Source organism: Acanthopagrus latus, chromosome 22 (genome assembly GCF_904848185.1).
Source record: "Acanthopagrus latus isolate v.2019 chromosome 22, fAcaLat1.1, whole genome shotgun sequence".
Lineage (NCBI taxonomy): Eukaryota > Metazoa > Chordata > Actinopteri > Spariformes > Sparidae > Acanthopagrus > Acanthopagrus latus.
The window spans coordinates 7,801,205-7,826,844 of NC_051060.1; the positions used below are offsets into that span (position 1 = coordinate 7,801,205).

The window sequence follows — 25,640 nt, forward strand, 5'->3', positions numbered from 1 at the left end:
AGCACGATTTCTAATAAGATTGATCAAGACATTTTTTAGTTTTAGTTTAGATGCTCTCTGTAACTGGATATTTAATTATTTTAATGAACACTGGCATATTTACCACATAAAATCAATAAAAACAACTAGCAATACACACAGCTGTTGCTATGGAGGAGGATGTCTTTTAAGGCTAATCTTCCCATTTGTTTACAACAATTTAATGTTTCTGTGGGAACACAAAGGTGAAGATGCAACATTTGTGCCAAATTAGTATAGCACAAACAATATATCAGTTGTCAGAAAAATATTGGTTTTGATGAATCTGATATGCACTGATGGGATGCCTCCATTACAAGTATTTTCACAAGTCTTAATAAGCACATTTTAGGGTTTGCATTAAATGTGTTTATTTCAGCTGATATATCATTATCAAATTATTTGTTGCAGCCTCTAACTAAAAACATGTATCTGACAAACTCTACAAATCAGTTCCTGAATCAAAACAAAGCAAATGAGCTGCGAGTCTGAATACACGATAAGAAACTTTGGAGAAATATTGGTTGGTAACAAAGCCAAAGTCTTCCACATGATCGTGGTTTTTCAGCCTTTCGCAGATCTCCTCCTGCACTGGTTCGTCATATACACTCCTGTTAAAATGTCAGTTTTTGCCTACAAATCAGTTCCTGAATCAAAACAAAGCAAATGAGCTGCAAGTCTGAATACACGATAAGAAACTTTGGAGAAATATTGGTTGGTAACAAAGCCAAAGTCTTCCACATGATCGTGGTTTTTCAGCCTTTCGCAGATCTCCTCCTGCACTGGTTCGTCATATACACTCCTGTTAAAATGTCAGTTTTTGCCGCCCACAGTAATTCAGCAGACCAAAAGAACATAATGATCTCATTCTAAGCCGGATCATCATACTTTCACCTCCTACCATGTACAGTAATATTTAAATTTTGGATGAACAATAGCATTGTCTGTTGATGGCATAACACCCAGTGACGCTTTCTGTTGATGACTCTTTGTTCCTGTTTTTCTTTCTTTTTCTGTGGACTTGTATTACTCATGCTGTGAGAACACTAATCTGTTACTCACATGGTGGGGACCTGCCTTCTGTATGAGGACAAAACACAAGTCCCTGTACTGTAAACTGTTAATGTTTAGGGATGAAGTTAGAGTAAAGGTTAGGGATGGGAGAGTAGTGGTTATGGTAAGGGCCAGTCTCCAAGAAAGTCTGTGTAATGTCCCCAAAAGTGATAGAAACATGACTCTGTGTGTGTGTGTGTGTGTGTGTCCAGGTGGTGGCCGGCTTGTCCGGTCGACCATCCCTCTCCAGCTGTCTCCCTCACTGCACGGCCTTACCCTGACTGACACCAACCATGCCCAGAGGCTAAACACAACATAGCAGTTTCAGATCCAGGCACAAACACACACACTTACAAAGACAGACACACAATGGTTGGTCGCAGCAACGACAGCTTGATCCGATCTGACCTCGGCCTCAGATGTCTGGTTTTTAGGTGTCTGTGTGTGAATAAGTGTCCACAGCTGTTGAATGAGAAAGCCTTTACTCCATCACCTGCTTCCCAGTCAGTCTCCTGTGAAATGCAGGATAAATGTCCACTATGACACACATACACAGACACACACACTCACAGATGTCTGGATTCTGCTCTTTACTCATGCGTCTGAATCCTGCCTCCATCTTTCTCTCCCTCTCTGTGTCCTTAATGTCTCCCTCATGTCTCAACTTGTCAGTTGTGTCTACGAGGTGTGAACCTTTAGCACTGCGCTGTAAGGCTGTTCCTCACACACAGCTCCTTGCAGTGTTCGACAAGCATAGTACACGCGACACCTCGGCATGTCCAGTTCACTACTAGCTAGCTGAGCTGGCTACTAAAATATAGCCTTTTACACAGACAATTGGATTTCATTCATAATGTAACATATAAACTGTATTGCTAATCAATTGTGGTTAATATTCCAGTAGAAAATCCTGCCGTAAGTATCGAAACATATTGGAGTTCTTCCTGTGGCAGACTATGAGGTAAAATGAATAAAACATCAGCTATTGACAGCTTCATTACAGAAGCAAAAACACATATTGGTTCAGTCTTTTAGGAATACTGATTTTTATGGAGATGCTGGAAGGATTTAAATACAGCTGTACACCTTCTTGGAAACTTCAAATGTATATTGGCTCGGTTAATTTGTTCAGATATTGGGAAAAAACAGCTCAAATCTCAGGACTAATTATTGACATATAAACCACTGCCAGTTAAACTACTAGTGCTGAAAGATATGGCTTGAAGATGTTAAATATGTATTACAATATTATGAATGTGCTGCCTCTGTCCAATAGTGATAGAAACTCTTCAAACAAACAATCATATGCTAAGACTGGCAGAACCAACAGGCGCTGGTTCTAGATTGAGATGCTTGTGACGGAAGAGCTCTTGTTTTAGAACACTGAACTGTCCATGGTTTTAAGGCTTGTTAGAGGAATTGTCTTGTTCTGGCCAGCTTAGTCATTGATAAACGTTACTTGTCATAAAAGTGTGCTTCAGCGATGACGTATTTTTGTAGGCTAACCCGGAAGTTAACTATGTCCTGGTTAGCTCGACACAGAGCACATGGGATTTTTCAATTTGAATTGCAGTCACCACCAATAAACTTCTCCCTTCAGTCTACTGTACTTTACATATTTCACTATAAATTGATCAATTTATAAGTTGGAAGAGTAGAAATAGAATTGTTTTGAAATAACATCAACCTGTAAAGAAGCCAGACTACTGAGTAGACGAATCTCCCTATTTGGGGTAACAACATTTAGCGCCCCCGACTGCCTCTCATCTTATATAGCCACTTGTAGGCATCAACCGTTTCTAAAACACGTCAACGTGTTTAAATTCACAAATGGGGTACAAACTTATCTCTTTTATATAGTAGAACAATATGAGAAAATCTCTTCAGCAAACTAAAAAAGCGATCAACTATGAGGGAACCTAGAAGTGCAAAAATGCTAACTTATTTCATGTTTTTAGGATTAAATCATTTAAACTATATTAGATAGACCTGTATCCAGTGTCAGAGATTTCACCTTTATACCATGGTTGCTATCCCTTTATTGTCTCTATGAGTGTATTAAGCCATGCTGAACTACGTTGCCTATAATAATTGACTTACTTGACTGATTTCTTATGCCTAAACAAACTAAATAAACAAATGCTCTTTGTTTTCATGAATTTATATTTTTATATTTATATTCATATTTTTTATATACAATGTATATGAGTCTATTTCTATGTCTTACTTTTTTATTATGTTGTTTATTCCTTTACTATTATTATTATCATTTATTACATTACCACTATCCTTTGGCTGTGATGAGAAAATATCCCTGTTCACGAGACAAATAAAGGAAATTCTGACTCTGATTCTCTGATTAAAACCCACATATTTCTGGACTGCAGTAACAGAAAAATATATTGTGTTTATTTGTTTTGCAGTTTAGCTAAATGAATCATATGTGTGCTGGCTGCTCATTACCACAAGGGTAAAATATGGTATACAACACATACATAAAGTATAGACCACTACCACACACCAGGGAGGAAACAAAGCCAGAATTAACTGGCTCAGTAGCTGATCCCTCCCATACTGTGTTGGCTGATTTACAGCCTTTTGCTTGTCCTCTGCCTGCACCAGGTGAGGTGCTAGAGCATGAAAATCGTTTAAGGCATGATCACTTTCTGTCGAGTCATGCGGTAGATCACAGCTACAGGCCTAGAGGTCATTCCCTACAACTCCTCTGTCTCATGTCTCATCAATTAAAATATGACTCCGGATGGCGTCGGAGGGAGATGTTGGTTTCAGCGACCATCACGGAACAGACTGTTACAAGTCTGCGTAGCAGCAACATCTGATGTATGAATGGGGCAGTCATTATGGAGAAAGTGTTAAGAATAGCTCAGTACAGGGTCCCTCTGGGGAAAGCATAGTTCCTTCTCTCTATTCCTCTCTGTTTTGCTCACACTCAAGTCACAGCACACTGAATTCCATTAGCAGTGGCATCAGTGTCTATAGCACTTGCAGCCTGCAGGCTCTCTGTTTCACGTGCGTGGGCGTGTGCGTGCGTCTGTGTGATCTCATCATTTGTTGTATCGCAGACGCAATGGGAATGAGTGAACCCTATTTAAACAGAGCACGAAAAAACATCAAGCCTGAGAGAAAACTGGTCCACAATGCAACGTGCGCTCGTAATCGCTCCGTCAGAACAAAAAAATAAAAAATAAAACCCAAGAAAAAAACGCGCTCGTCATTTGGCAGCGGCATTAAGGTTGAGATGTTGCGCGCACGTGGGGTGAAATGGGGTGATAAAAAAGGCTGAGGGCAGAAAGTCAGTGCTCACCTGCGGAGCTGTCATACAAACAAGCACACAGATAAAAAAGCATCAGAGAGCTGGAGAAAAGGAGAGGAGAGGAGAGCAGAGTGGTGCTGATAACACAAGCCAGCCCAGCATTCTGCTCAAGCAGTAATAAGATACGAAACCACACTTGACTGTCCACTTATTATGTTGACTGAAAAACACTGGTGGTATTAACACCAAGAGGGCTAGTACAGTCTCACAGGCATGTGGATTTGGACAGCTTTTGTCAAGTCTGGTCAGTAATAATACATACGTTTCCAAATGGCTCACCGTTACTGTTTTGAGATTCAATTGTGAAGTGTTTTATAACTGATGTCTATAGAGCTGTTTCAGAGGGATACTGTGTGATGTCACATGGGACACAGGTCTGACTGACTGACCACTATCCTAAAATCATGTTTCCTCAGGGCTTGCAATTACGATTGCTAAAGCTAACTTAATTACAAACCAGTCTGCCGATTACTTTCTATGGTGATTCTTTGATCAATAGAAAGTCTGAAAATGGAGAAAAATGTCTTTAAGAAGGCCTTGGTGATGACTTCAGAGCAGTGCTGCACGATATTGGAAAAAATCTGACATTGCGATTTTTTTAACCCTGTGATATATATTGTGATATGAAAAAATACAAGAATTTTCATCAGATGATCTGAATTGCACATTATGTTATGCTGCATGGGTGGACAATTAACCTGCGCTGATCTTACCTGTTTTTGTCATACAGAGCTATTTGGTACCGACATAAAGGGTCAAACAAATTAGTTGCGTTACCTCTCACTGTGGCAACAGATGCAAGGCACTGTTGACACAGAACACGTGTTTAGTCAATACCATCCTTCTTGTAGCCAAAATAATTCCAGATAATTGACGTTGCTTTTCTTTTTGGCACCAAGTCTTCCTTTTCGGCAATTTTCTCTTGTTTGTTGCTCATTTTTCAATGTTATTACCAGCGACTCATTCCCGTGCAGGGGCGTGGTCTGCTTCGGCACACGGAATAATAACTAATGATTGGTGGATCGCTGCGTATGCAGAGTCTGCATGCACAGTGTGTGTCAGATACCCTTAAAACTAAATGAGTTCATTTGACTCCTACATTGCAGGCCCTGCGATGTGACTACTGCGCACACATACATCGCGATGAAGATGCTCAAATGATATATCGTGCAACTCTACTTCAGACTGCTTTTTTTCCCATTCAACCGTCCAAAATAGAAATGCATGATACAGACTTTTACCAGCTGATATTAATAACTGATAATAAGTTCATGACCTGGGGCTACAAAAGGCTACGATGTAGTGAACAGATGATTTAACATTCCATAGCTTAGAACAATTATGGAACATGTATAACAAATTGCAATTGTGTGGACTTCCTCTTCTTTGTCTTCTTCTCTGTGTTTATTAGTACACCACAAACCAAGTTTAAAGGTGCATTCTGTGACCTACTTCATCTGTGTGTTTAAATGCTATTCTTTGTCTATGAAAGCTATTTGGCTTCTTATTCATCACTGGCCATAACTTTCACAGATAAATGACAGATAGTCTATATAATAGCCTATAAACTTCTTAATATAATTCATCAGCCCAATATATTTCACGCATCTTTAGTTTAAAGCCCAATAACTATTTACTTTTTAATGACAGGAGCCAAAGAAGAGCAACAAATTGAGAGGCTAGAAACCATGTGACAAATAACTTGAATGATTCATTGACAATCAAAGTTTTAATACATTCTCTGTAATTTAATCCATCCATTCACGTTGACACAGTTTGATTAGCAACTTGAGATGTGAGAATGGAGTTAGGGTTGAGAGATGACGTTATACAGACAAACACTTTCCCAAGTAAGTTTTGAAAACAAAACTGATAAAAAGCTATATTGTGGAAGTTTACCTGCATGCAAACAGAGCCTGCACAAATGGGACTGGTCAATACTATCAATACGGCTGCAGACAGGCTACAGACAACAAACAGAAAGCAGAAACCTTCCCATACCCAAATCTTGCCCCTCGTCAAAAGATTCTGCATTCATGCGCACATGTCTATTTGGAGAGATAATCAATTAACATCAGGAGTGAAGGACAGGCAAATATAACAAAGTTTGGATAAAGTTGAAGATTTTGATGGCAAAAGTATCATCATCTATAGTTTTCACCTGACAGTCAGTGCATGAAAACCTGTAATATTCATTTTCTTTTTGAGTCATAGGTCGGGTCAAAATAGCTGGCAATATATCAGCTATGTCGGCTGGTGTCCTGCTGATATCTTATATACTCTGTGCTGTCCACTCTTGACACCAAAGACAAACCAAGATGTGTGGAAAACTCTATGTCCTTCTGACCTTATTCATACTTTACATTTAAACTAAACGTAGACTGACTGATTTTTGCAAAGAACAATTCCACTGTCACTCCTGCTTGTAATTAAATCTAATTTCAGTTTGAAGCTGCCATGAGCACACTGTATAATAACCACGTCCGGCAATCAGCTTGAAAAGAACAATATTATAGTCATACTCAGCTACAGCCGTGTGGTGCAGAGAGTTTGCTTTTGGATTTAACATCACTGAAGATTCATTACAGTTGAATCTGAGAGCTGTGTGAGGGTGTTTGTCTTTCATTTCACAGGATCAGTTTCTGATTACAAGCAGAACACTCCTGACCTTTAATTTCTAAAGCACAAACTTTGTATGCAGGCCTGCAAACTGAGCACAATTTTAGAACAACAAGTACTGGTCACATCACAAAAGCTATTAATCTCTATTAGCCCCATTTTCAGCCCATTCTCATCAAAAAAGCGTCATTTAAAGGTCACTGGGCAAGCAGATTATCACAACCCATGTGTACATTTCTTGTAAGCCAACTACCTCAAGTGGCTGTAACAGTCATTATGGCAGCAAAGAAGGAAGTCAGGTGATAAAGTATAAAGAGCAATAAAGTCCGCAATGTTATTTTAAAGGAGACATCTTGTGCTTTTTTCCCATTTTCCTTCAGTGAGTAATATAGAGTCTTGTGCTTGTAAAAGGTCTTGAAAGTTAAAGAGTCCAGACCAATGGGAGCTCTTCCCTCCAACAGAAAACACCTCTCCTGCCTAAAACGCCTCATCAGTAGTCCCACCTTTAAATCCACGACTTCTTGACATCGCACTGTCACCATGTCACATTTGCATATGTCATACCTTTATTCTCTGCAGATGTGAAGTTAACTGGAAGCTGAAGACACGACATAGTCGCCCAGAGACACAGTGAGGGCTGCTTGCTCAGGTGTCTGTGAGCTGACCAGTCAGAACAGACTGGGTATTTGGGGGGGGGGGGGGGGGGGTTAAAATACAGCATTTCAGAAAGAGAGGGGGAGTGCTGTTGCACTGGCCAGCATGTGAAAACTGATGCTTTTTTGAGCATTGAAGCATGTAAAGCTACCCTCGTAGAAACCAAAAATGAAATCATGAACCTGAAAATCAGCATAATGTGTCTCCTTTTACTTATAAAGCACATATTAATCACTGCTAATCTACGCTGTAATGGTCATGTCTTTTTGGGAGTGACTGGCAATCAACCTGTTTAAATTTTTAGGTATGAGGGCGGATTGGAGTAATAGATGGACTACACAGAAACAAAATGCTTTGATACTAAAGGGCGGAGTGGAGTATAATTTAAATATCAATCAATCAGTCTTTTTTATTAAGCGCCAATTCACAACAAAAGTCATCTCATGACAATTTCCAAGTCAAGAGGGACTAATGCATACTCCTTGATTAATTCATTAACAGCGACCCAACATTTCCCCCATGAGCAGGCACTTGGCGACAGTGGTGAGAAAAAAATGGCCTTTTAACAGAAAGAAACCACTGAAGCAGAACCGGACTCAGTGGTGGGCTGCCATCTGCCTCGACCAGTGGGGTTTAGTGAGATAATACATAAATAAGATACATACAATCTTTTTTCTCAGGGTATCATCAATTCCTTTTTTGTTTTTTCTACAATTTTGTATTTTATTTTTGCCTTAGACAATTTGCACATTCCAGGCCTGTTATATAGGGAATATATAACAAGTGCATAGAAATAAATAAAAAAAACAATCGCGTTTTGAATATGATAAAATGACTTGTTAAACCAAATGCCTGAACATAAGAAAGGTTTCAACAGCGCTGCAAAATTCTATAATGCATTCAGACCTGATTTATTCTCAATTCTATAATTCATCAACTTTAACAAACAGCATCTGCTACACATTAATTAGTGAGCACAAAGAACCAGCAACAGAATCCAAGCAAATACTTTGACACGACAGTCAATTATGGAACTCAGCTTTCTAATGACTCAGTTTCCTGTGTGTTGGTAAGAAACGACAGCACACATACTGCCAGTCTCAATTGGTTCCTGGCATCTTTATCATCCCAACTCTCTCCAGTCAGCCTGAGCCTTCGCATCTTTAGAAAAAATTCCTCAGGATGTCATGAAATTTTCAGTAATCCTTAAAGTCCTCCGCACAAATAAAAAGAGAGTTCTTTTTAAAAAATCTGAAAATGCATAGGCAGAGAGAAGAAATCAAAACTTAGTTATAATTCCTCTGACATCAACTGACATCGGAATAATCAACGGACGGCACCGCTGACTGCAGCTGCATGGCTGATTGGGCTGCAGGCAGCAGTGTATCCTGTTAGAGTGTGTTCTGAAAACACAGCGAGCTGTGAGGCAGCAGATTTTTTTTACTCTGTGTCATTCTGGTTTTGGTTTGTCAGCTCCTCTGGGCAGCGGGGTCCCCATATCAACAACAGAATTTAATTTGGACAAATAGGGTGAATCTACAGCTCTCCAGTTACTGATGCTGGGAGGCTTCTCTTTTGTTGCGGCCCTACTTTTTGATTAGGTTGATTACACAGGTGGATTTTTATATGGAATTCTCGCCTGGGGCTGCTCAATTATAGATAAACGGACTAAAACCTCAAAGTTGGAAGCACGTTTTTTTTTTCTTCTTTCTTTTAAAGACAATGTTCTGAGTAAGCACATTCATTGTGTGCACCACTAGAGCAGCTCTGTTGGCATTACAGCTATTTCAATTATGACTAACATTTAAAGTTTAATGCTTCACTGTGAAAGTAGCCAAACAGGACTGCCTCTAATGCTGCAACATGCACTATGACGAGAACACAACAGGGGACAGGAGACAAAAATGAGTGGGGCAAAGAGGCGAAGAGAAGCAAGGTAGGCATTTGAGGAGAATGAGCTATATTGATTGGCCATAAACCACCACTCAGGCAAACTGGTGGGTTTAACGGACGAATGCTGAGTCATGGAGCTGTCTAGCAGTCAGCAACTCAGGGCAAAAACGGGTCAGAGGGCTGTATGAATAAGTAGATATTTAGGGTAATTGTCTACAATACCTTGATGAGTTATAACTACCTCCTTTAAAGGTTTGGTCAATCTATTTTCTCACAAATTGGAGTTCTTATCAGTTTTTCTTCCACTTCTACAATCATCATTCTAATGGAGTCAAATGGGGGTCAGGGATTTTCATTGTACAGTACAAAACAAAATGCTGAAATGTTAAATTCATTTGGTGAATTTTATCTTAAAATAGGTTTTGCACAAAACCCTGACTTGTACTGACACACAGCTTGACTGATGAATTGCAAAAAAAAAAAACTATTGTGTCTCCATGGCAACTGGAGATAAAGTTGAGTGGATTTGATTTGGATTTTTCTTTTCCTGTTTTTCACATGATCACTTTTTTAAATTATTCATTCATACGGATATGTTCAATTTATACTAGCTGTTCTACATTAGGGGTACCATTTTATTTAAATTTGACAATAAAGCCCTAGTGTAGTACATTGCAGTTGAATAATAGGGATTATATCACTCATGACACCATGTAGACCATCTTTTGAAATACGAATTAATAAATTAAATGAGTTATCATAGCATAAAACCAATGACCCTTTAGCTGTAGCTCAGGACGTAGAGCAGGTCGTCTAGAAATCGGAAGGTCGCTGGTTTGAATCCCCGCTCCTCTTAGCTGCATGTCGATGTGTCCTTGAGAAAGATACTGAGCCCGAGATTGCTCCTGATGAGCAGTTGGCACCTTGCTTGACAGCCTCTGCCATCACTGTATGAATATGTGTGTGAATGGGTGAATCTGACAAGTGCTGTAAAGCCAGTCAGTAGACTGGATTAGCACTACAGAAATCCAAGTCCATTTGCCAAATATGATAAATGGTAAAGAAAAAAAAGATCGAGAATCGAATTGTGACCGTAGAATCAAAAATCCAATCCAATCCAATTGAGGATTTGGAGAATCGTGACACCCCTATTATATATACTGTTAATATTTATTGTGTTTAGTTTTTTTTTTTTTCTTGACATAACTACTTTTTGATTTTTCCTTTCTTTGTGTCTACTCACTGTTTGCTGTTATAATAGCCCAAATATTTCTCCAGGGATCAGTTTCATCTAATCTTAATGGGATGACAGACTGAGCGCTGAGGGTGAAGTCACAACGAGCCCCGCTGTTGTTTGGATGTCCTTTAGCCAGAGGGAAGGACGGACAGATAAACAGAGGCAAGATGAGAGGATGGGAAGGAGAAAGGAGTAAATACGCCTGCCAATTCTACAAAGAGCCAAGATGGGCGTAGGATTCAGTAAAATGAAAATAGAAAGGGCAAGCAAAACAAGAAAGAAGAATGATAGAAAGGCCATGAAGTCATCCTTAACACGTTTGGTTAATATGTAACCAGAATTATAGTTCTGTAAGGCTATGATTATTAATTATTTAAAGAGGTCAAACAGGTTTCTTTAAATTAATGTCAACACAGTGTCACAGTATGCAGATGATTCCTTTCTCTTCATGTCTCATCACTTTCTAAAGATAAAGGTCAACTAAGACAATGAAGGTCACCTAAATAAGACAACTAAAGCCACCTGACTGTGTCCTTTCTTGCATGTCCATATACAGTACGATAATTAGGGCAAAACAACCAAAAAGGAGTGTTTTTGGAGCCGTTGGTCTTTGTAACAGTAGGCTTATGTTTTCTCCAGTAACAGCATTGGCCAAATGTGCTGGGGGTCCAATGGAGCATTTCTCATGCTGTTAGGGTTTTGGATTACAGGGGACATCGGAACAATAGGCAGGTTAACATCATTTTGTAGCTTGTCATTCATTACAATGTCTATTATGTCTATGACAAAACATGTTACTAATGCTACTGCTGTTTGTTCATCAGTGTAAGGGACTGGAAATGCTCTAATTTTTGAAGGAGAAAAGGCTACACTGTTCAACTGTATAACTGTTTTATAACCTATAATTACATAGGCTAGTGATTTCAGGATCTTAGAATCTAACATATTTGAAAGCTCATCTGTAAACATTTCCTTACAATTGAAAGCAGTGAATGAGTCCTGCTTACCCTGCTGACTAAACCTTGCTGAGTAAAACGGAATGACCATGTTGCCCAGCAGTTTTGGAAGCCACTGCCTGTGGCTACTCTTGTTCCTCTGAGTCATAAAAGACATCTGAATGATACTCTTAATAACATTAAAACAGAAGGCTAACTGCTGGTGTTGGGAGCTTTTTGTCTGTCTCTCCCATCAGGAAAAAGGAATAGAACCCAGTGAGTAAAGACAGGTCCCTGGTGGCCATGTAGCTGCCAAGAAAAGAAGAGAAAGTCGAAGCAGACTTTAGCCTCTAAAATCCCAATGCTTAGTTGCTACTGACTATGTCTGCCAAAAAGCTCCCTTTTCTGGTTAAATGTGTGGGCTGGTGTCGACTGGGGAGGTCTAGACTTCGCAGTGTCTCCAGTCAAAATTGGCTGTTGAAGGCTGATTACAATATTTACCCAAATATTTCAAGTAAGGTGTTGTTCATTATTGTGTGTAGCATTCATAAAGTATTCTATATTAATATGGGGCCATTAATCCAAAAATCAAATGCATCAGGGTCAAAAGTCTGATGTATTTGTCTATTGTCTATACCATGGGTTAGAGCAAATCAAGGCAGTTGGCATGGCTGAAATAAACAGGAACATTGGAAGAACAAAGAAATTAATTTGAAGTAAAATGAAATGGTTGATGAGAGGAGAAACCTGGCCCACAGTTGTCATCGATGACGGATTGTTTAGGATTTTTTAAGCCAACTAAATGCACCCACATGAAAATGTAATCACCCTCTCTTGTTTTTCCACATTAAGGCTATTATGTGCAGACTTTTATACCTTTGATTTTCTTTCGTGCTTCTGACTGTATTAATTTGTTGGAGTTAGAGTACTGGCTGACCATGTATATTCTAAGTATGTTTTTGTGTGGCAAATCTGCAGGTACTAAATTAAGTCTGTATTTACAGTACTGACATGATGTTAAGGCTCAGTGTAACATTGACTTTCAGTAGTTACTGTTCTAAAGCAGCCACATTATAAATATAGTTTAGATTTGATTTGCCCACTCTCTGCAAGTGTTTGAAACATAAATACAAATTTGCAGTTCGTTTAGATCACATAATAAATGCATTGTGTCTGTACTTGAATATGAAAAAACCTGTTAACAAACATGCTAACACACATTCAACCCAGATGAAAACCAACATATTATCCAAACCCCGACTTGCTAGTACCCTCTCACCAATAACTATTACACTGATATGCACATAATGAAATTACCTTTTCTTTCTAAAAAACAGCATGAACATGAACAAAGCAAAAAATAATCCAACAATCTACTGTTTTTCCACCTCTAATGTTGCGTATATGCATCTACACATTCAACTCTGCACAGATGCTGTTGCCCACAAGCTGCTGCCTTTCAATATGGCCACCAGAAGGACTGTTACATCACCTGAAAGCCCTCACAGTTAAACAATCCAGTGCTGAGTGTGGCTTGTTTCAGGCAATTTGTAGAAAAGCAATGACGTGTTACATACTGCTGGCCCATTAGAGGGGCAAGCAATATTCTGTACTGAGTGGCAGTCATGTTTTTTTTCTAGTCACATTTTTGTTTTAGCTTCAGACAAGCTAAAACCTCTTGGGCCAACTGCTTCATCTCTGTTCTGCAGCCATGAATACAGGAAGCAGGATTAATACGAAGGAAGTGGAGAAAGCGGCAGACAGGTGTAAAACACCTGGTTATTGTAGTCAGAAAAGAATTAAAGCAAGATTAACATCTTTCTTTTCTCAGTTCCTGATCCTTCTATCCTCTATAAAGCACTCCTCTGTTTAATGACCAGATATGTGCTTTATGCAGGGATGCCTTTAAGATATCAGCACTAATGTTTTTGGATGGCTGAATGCAATCGATGAAAAAACTCTCAGAGACATAAAAAGGCAATAAAAACAATCTAATATTCATTAAAAGGGTTGTGATAATCTAAATCAGTGAAGGATTTGGTCGATTGCTGATAAAATAAATCTATTTGATAATATATGAGCTTCTGATGCAGCAGTCTCTCTCTGTAGTCACTCCTCTGTGGTCTTACTCAATGTCTCGCCTACAACACTATCTAAATGGTTGCATATCACACATAATAGCCTATCAACACTGAACAAACTGAATCTGCAAAGTAACTAGTGACTAAAGTTATCAAATATATGTAGTAGAGTACAACACTGCCCTCCAACATATAGTGAAGTGAAAGTATAACTGAAAGTAGCAGAAAAAGTTCAGTACCTGTTCGTTAAAACTGTGTTTTGGATTTGTTTTCCAATAAGCTTACATTGTGAAAGAAGCAGCTGTTTCTTAGGGTCAGAACACTAAGCAACTTGTTTCAGGAACAGAATTTGAGCCATCTAATCCAGTAAGATTTGAAAAGCTGGGAAGTTAAATAGTTTTATTCCCTGCTTCACTGGAAGTTAGTCGCGGGCTGAAGTCTCTAGAGCGACTGCTCTGTGGGCCACAGAATGTGGAGGACAATGTTTCCCACACGTTTAAATCTATTGGGCTGGCTGCCCAGGTGTATTAACGGCCTTCCAAATATATTTAGCAATCTATTTTAGCATTTAATGCTTTTAGACAATCTGCCCTAGCTGTTCCCTTCATGTTTATTGTGAATGAAAAGCCTACGCCTCTGACATGGTATCCAGATATACCTTATTACAGCCATGCTACCGAGGGAATTGCACCGCCATGTTTCTACAGTAGCCCAAAATGGACAAATCAAACGCTGGCCTGAGAGAGGGGTTTTTGCATTTTTTGCATTTTTTGCTTTTTCTACATTTATTGTGGGTTCTCCTTAAGGCTGACCGAAACTAAGTCACAATATTCAACATCGGATTAAAAAATGGGATCGTCGATGCTGCCACACCCCATGTCACGTCCGGTTGGCTTGCCAAGCTGAAAAAAAAAAAAAAAACACACATGTTGAAGCGCTGTGAGTCAACCTCCTCTAACTTAGCTGCTAGCTAAGCCAGTAGCTATTAGCTATTACAGCCAGCCACACAATAGCATGGTGTTACACCATTCCTGTTCGGTTCCTGGACCATGGTCAGGGAGCACGAGGGAGATGATTTCCTCCAGGGCCGAAGTTTGTGTTTACCTTCGGGGTGAACCCCTTTCACGTGTTAAGCTGGTCGGGAAATAATACCAGGGAGCTTTGCTGTACCTGGAGGAGCCGTCGCCTTTATTCACAGCCAAACTGCAGACTATGTTGTACACTTTATTGCTGTTGCTACTACTGCTACTCCTTTCGCTTCTCCTTCCTCTCCCATTCATTCACTGTCCGCACGTACACACGCTCCCTCACTCTCGCTCGGCCACTCACACCGTACGCACACACACCTAAAGTACCGCCCTATTCCTGAAAGGGGCTACGCCACTCTTACAACAATGGCAACTGCAGATGCAGGAGACCCATCAACAGAACTTGAATCCCCTCCTCTTTCACTGAAGTCGCCAGTGTGGAAGTATTTTGGATTTCCAATGAGTTATGGTGACAGCGTTTGCGTTGTTGACAAAAAAGCCACAGTTTGTGAGCTCTATTCTTCTACTGACAGCAGGACTAACATGGCAGGGCAGTACAGTACTTGAGTAAATCATACTTAGTAACATCGTGAGACTGGTTAATCTAAGATTTTCAATTTTATTGCAATTGTCTATTGTTTCTGAATATCCATTAGTGGTCTCCTTGATTACTAACTGTCTGCATCTGCCATGGAAAAAACCTTGTGGGTGATCACTATTTCAATGTGCTAAAGGATTCTAAAACCTTACAATAACATTAGTCATTCAGTGAATCAGTGAAGCAGGTTTCATTGCAGCTTTCACAGTCTGTTGGGTACAATTCCACACCACACTGCAATGATTCCTCGGGTCAGACATTTCTAACAGTCATAATAAAAACACTCTGGTTGTGTTTACAGACAAACCTCCTTCATATTGGAGATGGAGAACACTGACAGAATCTTGTGAGACTGTCCACAAAAACAATAAAACGCTGGTGACAGCCAACCGTTTACTGGCGTGGCTCTATGTCTCGCCTGTCGCTGCGACACGATTGGCTGCTTCATCAGCCAACGGAAACGGGCCAGAGAGGCGTAGTAGAAGTGTGTCTTCTGGCTGGGCAAAGGCAGAGGAAACACTCAAGGTCAAACATTAAGAATGGCTCATCAAATCATCATCCACACACACACCTTGTGAACCTATGAGCCGCTGTGTATGTGTGTGTGCTTGAGCATGTGTGTGTAAGTCAACAGGCATGTCAGCAGTGCTTTATTTGTAAGGGATAGTGCTTGCGGCTCTCTCTCTCTCTCTCTCTCTCTCTCCTTTCTTTCTTCCTCCCTGCCTCTCTGGATGTGTGTTTTGAGTGTGTGCGAGAGAGAGTGTGTGGGCGTATCTTAATGAAATCTGACAGTGAATTGTGACAATCAGTGAAGGAGCATCCTGCAGAGGTTAATAAGCTGTACTCCTCGCAGCAGCTGCAGCAGGCCGCAGTCCACGCACACACAAACACACTGATCTCCCCGGTGTTTTCGCTCTCCCAAAATTATATTTATATTATATTTTGTGAAGTTGACATGCCTGGCCGGCACTCTGAGCCACTGCGAGGAGCGATGTTTCCAGTTTGTCACCTCCAGAAGGAGACCAAAACAGACGTCACTGCTCCCTTCCCTTGCTGTTTTCTGTGATAAATAACAGCTTATAATGAGATGTCACTCAGCGTGTGTCGCCGTCTCTCTCACCCTGCATCTTTTACACCATTCACACATTGACGGCAGTTGCTCTCAGAGATATATGTGGAGGTGTATATAAATGCTGGGTCTGGAAAGACAACAACCAAAATTTTCTGTAGGAGAACAAAATTAGTCTTTTTCTTTACATGGGAAGCAAAATATCTCTCTGCTTATTCACAGCAGCTGCTGCTAATCTGTGTCTTGGGAGTATTCTTGAAATTTCCATTCAATTAAGAGATTATTATCGAGGTTTTAATAAACCCAGCTCCCCATTTGTTGCCCAAATTTAGACTAGGAATACTGTAACAACCATAGGAGATACGGAGATGATTAGCAGCGGCAGCAAGTATAATTATGGCTTACAATACAACGGATAATCATACCAACACTCAACAACCACAGCAGCAGCAGTAACAAGAAAAAAAACAACATTTCTTTTAGTATACGTTTGATAGGTTTGTCAAGAAAAGTCTTTATTTTTATAGAAAACGACATTCATTCGAAGGATGTTGTCAAGAAGAATCTGCATTTTAATTGAAAATGTACTTATCCAAACTATTTTGTCAAGAAACATCTGAATTCTGATTGAAAATATACTTTAAGGATTTTGTGAAGAAAATTTTTTTTATCAAGAACAATCTGTATTTTAATTGAAAGATATAGTTATTTTGAAGATTTTGTCAGGAAAAATCTGAATTTAATTTGAAACTGTACTTACTTTGTCAAGAAACATCTGTATTCTGATTGAAAAAATGTACTTTCTTCAGGGTTTTTTTCAAGAAAAAATCTGTATTTCAATTGCAAAATATACTGTTTTAAGGATTTTGTATGGCCAAATCTGCTTTTACTTACTTGTACTTACTATGTACACAAAAATACAGCTGTGACAAAAAACAGCAGCTTTGCTTTTGAATGAGCAGTATCGGACTTTAAAATCCCTACTGGATCAGCTCTTATCTATTCCCAAGTCTGGAGTCATGTTGCTGTGACCATCTGCTCTCTAACCCTGCCCAGGATACACACATACCACCCCTGGATTAGGGCATCAACACAGACGTGCACACACACCCGCATGCACACACACATGCATTGTGGCTTTAATGTTGCTGCCAAGTGATGACAGCGTATTTGTGTGGTTTCAGCAGTATTTCCAGCCTGTTCAGTCACTGGTGCAAACACACTCACGTGTCTGATCATAAAAATGCTGTCTCTTAAAGTTCAGCAAACACAAACTCCGTAGACTATCATCTCGAAATATTTTCCCAATTTTATCCATAAGAATTACTCCTTTCCTACAACACAGGAAGATGCAGGAAGAAAAACACCAATAACAAATGACTGTGTGAACAAAAGCGCCACTGCCGAATGCAGAATATTACGAAATCCATTATCAGAGGAAAACACCCAGGCCTCTCATTATCACAGTTTAGATCAATCTCCACTATAAAACAGACCATGAAGCTCAGTTTACACGCTCATGCATACTTGGTGGAATTCATCGTGAATGATGTTACACTGGATTCTAGGGCTGCAGCTAATGATTATTTTTTTACCGTCCATTGAATTGTTGATTCTTGTCTTGATTAATAGATTAGTTGTTTGGACTGTAAAATGACAGCAAATGCTGATCAGTGTTTCCTAAAGCCCAACATGACATCCACAAGTGTCTTGTTTTGTCCACAACCTAAAGATAATCAGTTCACTGCTATATAGGAGTAAATGAACTACAAAGTAAAATAACGAGTAGATTCTTCATAAATCATTTACAACATAGTGAAACTGGTTCTCTGCATTCAACCCATCCAGAGGGACGAGTGGGCAGCTAACAGAAAGTGCCCAGGGACCAATTCCAGATTCTAAGCCAGTGCCTTGGTCAAGGGCACTGACTGAAGCGTTGCCCTAATGTGTATGTGTTGATGGTGGGGGAAACTAGAGTACCCGCAGTATATCCACGCAAGAACGGGGAGAACATGCAGATTGCTGTGAGGCAACAGTGCTAAACACTGTGCCACCAGCAAGCAAAATATTCAGCCCCTTTGCTGGAAATGTAGGTTTCTGCAAACCCCAGATGTGTTGAAATTTTTCATCACTTCATGTTTCAGCTTGCGTTAAATTTTAAGTGTTTCGTTGTGGTAATGCTGTTCTTTTGGCCTGGTTATGTTTAGACAAGAGAAAACAGGGTTCGGAAGAGATCCCGTTTTGGTATGAAATAACTGCTTTGGTTGCAATATATCCAGTGGTTTCATTCTAAGAAAACTTAAAGCACTCTAGAACTGTGGTCAGTGGCTTGGCAGCCTCACTACAGTCTCACACAAAGTCAGGTCATGAACGTGTAATGTGAATGTGATATGACACATGTGTAAAATGACACGTGTAGAAATGTCAGTATGGTCCATAAAATATGACATTTACAAACATGACAGTACAAAAGGTTTGCTGAATCACTAGCTGTCAACCTCGATCACAGGATTAATCAGTTATCTTCGAATGAATCTCCTGCATTACAAAATCTAAAAACAACTCGACCTTTGTTATATATTTCGATTAGTTTGTTAGTTTCCAACAATGTTGAAGCCAACGAAATCCACAAGTTTACTAAAGATAACGGTGCATTTTGACAGGCTGCTGTTACTACTTTCCTGATAGGAAAGCCGGTGAACGAGAATTAAGGGGTGGAATAAAACTTTAAAACACAACGTCACTTCACCACACTCACGTGCTACTTTCTCTGCAAACATCTTTTGTTTTGCTAGAGAACCCCCTTACGACAGAATATTGTGTGTTTAATAGTTGACAACAACTTATCAAATAATGCACTTCATAAAAAAATCATACTAGTAGTTTATAATAGAAAAGTGGCGTGCTGTGTCTGTTCGTCCACATATTGCTATAGATCTTCTTTTTTTCTTGTTCTTTCTCAACCCGTCTCCTGTTAATTCAACTGTACTATCCAATAAAGCCATGAAAAGGGCCAAAAAATGATTAAAAAAGAATAAACAGAGATTAAACAAAGCTTCAGAAACGATAAAAGAGCAGGAAGGAAGATATCAGCAGGGTTATGATTATGTGGATGACAAGTGGTTTTTCAATAGTCCTTTGTTGAAATGTGCACAATGACGCTGTGTTGCTGCAGTAGCACTACAGAATCTGACATACAGACACTGTACACACACACACACACACACACACACACACACACACACACACACACACACACACAAAACACTACATTTCACTATCTCTGTCTCTTGCAATCCCTTCGTCCATGAAATACATGGAGAGCTCAGAGGTCTATTTCTGATTCACTTCGACAGTAAAGACAGTCAGTCATTGCTGATGACACACACGCACACACACACACACACGCACACACACACACACACACACACACACACACACACCCAAGGCGAGGTAATACATTTGTTATAAGGCATTCTCCTGATGATGCAACATGACATGCCGCCCTCTCTGTTTCACGGTGTTCAGACAACAACCAGAAACTTCAGTCCTGGCTCACTGTGGACCAGGCCACAAAATCAGGCTTATTCCTTTAAAAGAAAAAAAAAAAGGAAACCTCGTCCCACTTCTTACATGACACTGCCCTGAATTACAATTTATATAAAACTTGTTGCCATAGCAGCAAAACCCCTACATTGCCTTCTTTTTGACAGAGATGCTACAATAAAGGCAAACCCATCAGAGAGTATAACTTATGAAATACGGCTTTCCAAAAAAAATTCTGACAGTGAAAATCCTCGCAGAGCCCCCAACTACACAAAGGGGCCGCAAAGCAGCTTTGTGGGATTAAAAATTACTGCGAGAAGTCTTAAATAACGGTGGCAGCAAACAAGTCCTGCATCACGAATCATGAAATCCAATGCCACGGGAGAATAGCAATCAATGACTGATTTACTGAGCGAGCGTGAAGTCCCTCGAAAAGGCGTATAGAGCCGGTGTTTGCAGTGAGGCCATAGGTGCACTGAAGTAACACCGCCGCTGCATTCTGTCTGTGCTCCAGTCTCGTTTTCATTGCATGTGTCCTTTTTCTATTTGTGTGCTGCTAAAGAAAAGATAATCACCAAAGTCAGGGAATTGAAAGGGAAGAAAGGCTTGTCAAAGTGCCATAAAATGTATCTAAGAAAGGAGTAAGAAATTCAGAATGTAAAAGCTATAAAGGGGGACTCATCTTGATCAATCACGATGTGCAAACAGGCTACTAGGAACCTGATATACAGTAAGTAGGCCAGTCAGAAATTAGATAAAATATTCCGATGCCTCGATCGTTCTTGCGTCATCCTCGAATACAGCAAAGCAAAGCTGGAAATCACTCGGCCCCGTAACGTGCCAGAGAGCTGCCTGCCCAGAGAGGTTTCAAGGTTGCTATTTATTCCTGAACGCATGCAGCTCTGCTCTGACTCCGGAGATCAGCGGTCAGCGCGAGCAGATGGCCCGCATGCTATCAGCCTATCCCCCCTCTGCTTTGTCGTAGGCCTAATACAACAAGGCACGGGAGATACGAGGCCTGTGGGAGCGCCTGGGAGTCATGTGACCTGAGACATGAAAACAGCATTCACTACGGTTTCAGCTGGTGAATACTAGTTGCAAATACTGTTTAGCTTGGCTTTTGCCTGTAAAACCCTACCACGTTCATATTTCAAAAACTGCTGATGTGGCTATGACGCAGGCGCACTGAGCGGGAATAACACAAATTTCCATTAAGATCTAACTGTGAGTCATCATCCAATTTGTGTTAAGTTTTCAGTCTGTGATGTACTCGTCAGACTGTCCAGCCCCTTCACAGCCACATGCCTCACGCCCCATGGCCTCTTATTTGAGTCATACGATTCATCTTTGGCAGAGGCTTATAAAAGCATCGGTGACTGAATTTAAAGACACTGATGCTACAATATAAGTGGTCTATCAGTCAAATATAAGAAATGAACTAAAATGTTGAAGGAATTAATTGTGCTTAAATAATGCACATTAACACAACTGGGCAGGCAGCACACTTTAATGTTTAGTGCAGAATTGCTCTATTTGAAGTCACTGTTGTTTGCAGGTGAAAATAAATCCACATAAGCAGGTTAAATTGGGGCTTAAACTATCAATAATGGAAGTAAAGTCATTTTAATGTTGTTGCACTACATATGTTTCATGTCATATATGTTACATACCATAAATGACATTTCTGCTATACATACCACATTTCTATAACGTTTATGACCTGACATATCATGAGATAAAGGAGATGATGATGGAGTTACTGATGACAGTTTGAGACTGGGTGAGGGGTTATGGAGAAAAAAGGAGACCTTGGGACAATTTTCTTTGTTTGTGGCAACTAAAGCAGGTATTTTAAGCCGCAACATGACATTTCCTTACCCTAACATACTATTTTTTGTACCTAAACCTAAACCAAGACAGTGACTGCAGTCGGGGAGAACGTTCCAATATTGGTGTGAGACTTCAGGCTTTCCAGCAATTTGTGGTCACAAAAACAGATATCTTAGCCCAAACCATGATGTTTTAAGATTGAAAACTGAGCCCAAGGGACATGCACATCCAAACATGGATATTTTGGACAGGAAGTCCAGGAAGTGTTTGTGGCGACTAAAACAGGTAATTTACAAGTACAATACATGATCTTTCCCTAACCCTATCCAAGTGTGTTTTGTGCCTAAACCTAAAAAGAGCATAAGCACAGCATTGCCATAAGATAAAATAGAAGACAAAATCTAAAGAAACGTAAAGTTGCAACATAAAGAAATGTAAACTTTCCATGTTTTGCAGAAACTTGCATAACCACCATTTATTCTGTTGACTGGAATGAATTTAAACCGGTGTTACCAAATTTATGCTTACTGGGTTTGTTCATACTCCAGATTTACCTAATAAGTCTAATTTAAAACTATTCCATCTCTCCAACGTGCTACTCTAAACCTCTGGGGAACTTCTGCAAATAATAGAAATTAAAGGCATAGCAATCACAAAATTGCTTGTGAAAAGTGCTATTTAATGACCTTTATTTGAAATGATGATATGGTACTAAACTTAATTACACTGAATGTTGTAATATAATTCTAATTATATAAGTATTACCAACAGAAAGCTCTGACATTTCTTGATTATAGACAGCTTAACAAGAGTGGGGCTCAAGTGCAGTGTGCCTACTGGTAAAATAAAAATTAAGAAGTGAAAAATACTTTTATATAATGTGTGTCATTTCCTTGCCATTCATTGTCAAGCAGGTGCACTGGATGTTTTGATATGGAGAATTAGCTAACAAGGTGAAAAGGACTTCTTCTTCCTTTCAATGTTCCTTTAAAGAGCCCATGCTGCACTAAAGCTTGGCACACACCTCACCCAAGGCTGCTGAATTATGATTTCTTTTTTCAGCCTCCACTTCCTCAGCACAAAGAGAAACACTGAGAGCACAAATCTTATGTTAGTGTCAGTGGCGCAATCCTTGGAGGATGTAAGTGATTGGAGGTGTCAGACTCTTCACTGGCAAAGAGGAGGAGGTGTCTCTAAAAAAAAAAAAGAAGAAGAAGAAGCAGAAGAAGAAGAAGAAGAAAATAAAGCAAAGAACAAAGGCCACCTGGAAACGTGTGAGAGGCACAGGTAGACCTACAGCGTGACGGTAATGACACACTGGAGCCATAAACGTGCTTTGACCCTGAGTGAGCGTTGTGGAGAGGCTGCTGCTCTCTGTTAGAAGTTAGAGCCCTGTCATTTTGGCAATTGGGAGATGAAAGCGTGACTCCTCAGGGCAACAAAAAAAAAGCGTTTCAAATGCCCTTGAAAGCCTACAGGTAGGGTCGGTGTGGAAGCGCAGCAGCCAAGTCAGCTGGGACGAAGCAAAATGAAATGTTTCAGCTGAACTAATTCTGGGCTCCTGAATTTAATGTATACTTTGTAAACAAGACATATATTTTCACAGAACTAAAGATGACATTCTGTATGAATAAATATTTAAGTGGGATGTACATCAAAAGGCTCAGTATTTAAATTCAACACCATATGCCTTGGCACAACCACAAGGGAGCTGCTAGGCATGGAATATCAATATTCTAAATAGGCAAATAAGGAGGGAGCAAAGGGAACTGTATGACCCCAGCAGGACATTCAAACGCCGGTAATGGCAAGCCTGTGTCTTATTTTTTCACTCTCATTTTCATGAGGGATCAAAGTTTGGAGGAAGAGCCCTTATTTGGCTACATAATTATTTATGAGGGGCCCCAGACCAACATTAACGTGTGCAAGTAAAACAAAATGCCAGCACAGTCTGTGTTGCAAGGAGTGATTAATGACTGATCTGATTGTTGTCGCGGCTAATGACCCAATATTGATGGATGCAGCATCCGACCGGAGCGACTTCGCCTTCAGGCAGCGCATACCTCCCGAGCGTGCCGTTCTCTCTGCTGCGAACGGGGATTCATTCCGAACTCCGTTTGGGGATTTCACACTTTTATGTTTATCCGCCGTTTGGCTGTAATACGTGCCTTTTTTCACGAGTTTCAGGACAATTAAGGAAAACAATACTGGCTGCATTTTAATTCGGCATATAATTCAAAAGCCACGCACCATGCATTTAAATGAAAATCAAACTTGGAGCGTTAATTCATCTGTGATTCCTCGTTTCCCTCTACCAAATTACGGGCTGAGTTAGCAATGTGGGGCAAGCGTAAAAGTTGATTATTCTATCAAGGGAATAGGTGGTTTTCGTGTGAAATTAATGCCGAACGTACTAAAAGATTCTTGAAATTCGGAAAGAAATAAAAATGTGTTTGTGCTTATCGGGAACGTTCACCACGGACAGGTGAATTACTAAATAGGCGAAATTCCTAACGGAGTTTGGAGCACGGTTCTCTCTTAAGAACAGGAGGTATGGGGTCTAACCCAAAGGTTGACAACACTGCTCGGGGAGAGTGAGGAACAGGCCCCATGATAACACTCCTTACCTTTGTTAGCTGTGCGATTTTCTTGCTCATCTTCAGGTGCAGGTCTTGGGTATATTCCATGGTGATGCCGGACTGAAAGGACATGCTGGATGTCGTGGTGGACGAACTGAATTTCCCCTGACCGGCAGGGCAGTAATACTGCTGCCAACCCGACCCAGTCGCCATCTTCACAGCGATGCTTCAGATGCTTCAGAGAGATATGGGCTTTAATAATAAACCGGACGCTGCAATTGAGACGGCCAGCGAGCGGCGGAGAGGACCGGGACAGTGTCGGATTTTTTTTTTTTTTTTTTTTTTTTTTTGCCGAGACACAACAAGAAAAAAAAAATCAAAAGAATGAAGCCTCTTTAGCCCACAAAGTGTTAAAAATTGGTCTCATTTTGCTCTTGTCCCGATAGTAGTACACCAAAAAGGGGTGAATGTTTTGTTGGTTAAGCCCCAGAAATGTTAGCTACAACCATCCTGTCCGTTCACAGATGTGGCCGTTTGCGGTGCACCGAGGCGCGGGTCCCGTCTGCTGTCACCTGGCGCTGATGAGGAGCTGGATATTAGTCGGGCGGCTGGCCGGCTGGCTGGCTGGCTCCCGGACGGTCACCTTGATACCGAAGTGTTTTTCAGCGGGAGCCGATCGGAGTGTTTCCTCCTCGGTGTGTTCCGGTTACATTGACGGAGAGTGTGTAGAGATTGACGGTGTGTGTGAGTGTGTGAGAGTGAGTGAGTGTGTGTGTGAGTGAGTGAAGAGGACAGGCTCGGCGGTTGGTTGCTGCTGCTCTGTTGCCATGGATCACCTCAACACTTCATGCTGCATTCACGTAGGATGGGAGCAGCGCTGTGTTCAGGGGCCGTCGGGAAAAACCTAAATGAGGACGGCGGCGAGGCAGAGCAACGCGCCGAACGTGACGGTGAAGGTGAGACGTGACGTTCAAGGGGCGCGTTTTTGTTGTATGCCACATTTTTAAAACCCATTGAGACATATGTTAAATCAAATCAAATATATATATATATATATTTTATTTGCATAACCCCAAATCACACTGACCCACTAGGCTGTACAATCTAGACAGTGAATGACATGCTCTGTCCTTAGACCCTCTATTTGAGGAAGACCTTGCTATATT

General features: G+C 40.4%; 1 protein-coding gene across 2 annotated transcripts in view; it reads right to left on the reverse strand.

Moving 5' to 3' along the window:
* The window catches only part of fam184a (family with sequence similarity 184 member A), a 150,195-nt gene extending 124,866 nt beyond the window's left edge, over positions 1 to 25,329 (reverse strand). Inside the window, exon 1 of one of the 2 annotated variants that reach the window (XM_037086776.1) lies at positions 24,523 to 25,329. In XM_037086776.1, coding sequence (XP_036942671.1) covers positions 24,523 to 24,687 — 165 coding nt within the window. In that variant the 5' untranslated portion in view covers positions 24,688 to 25,329. The remainder of the gene's footprint in view (positions 1 to 24,522) is intronic. The other variant, XM_037086778.1, reaches the window with a different exon arrangement.
* Positions 25,330 to 25,640: the final 311 nt, after the last annotated feature.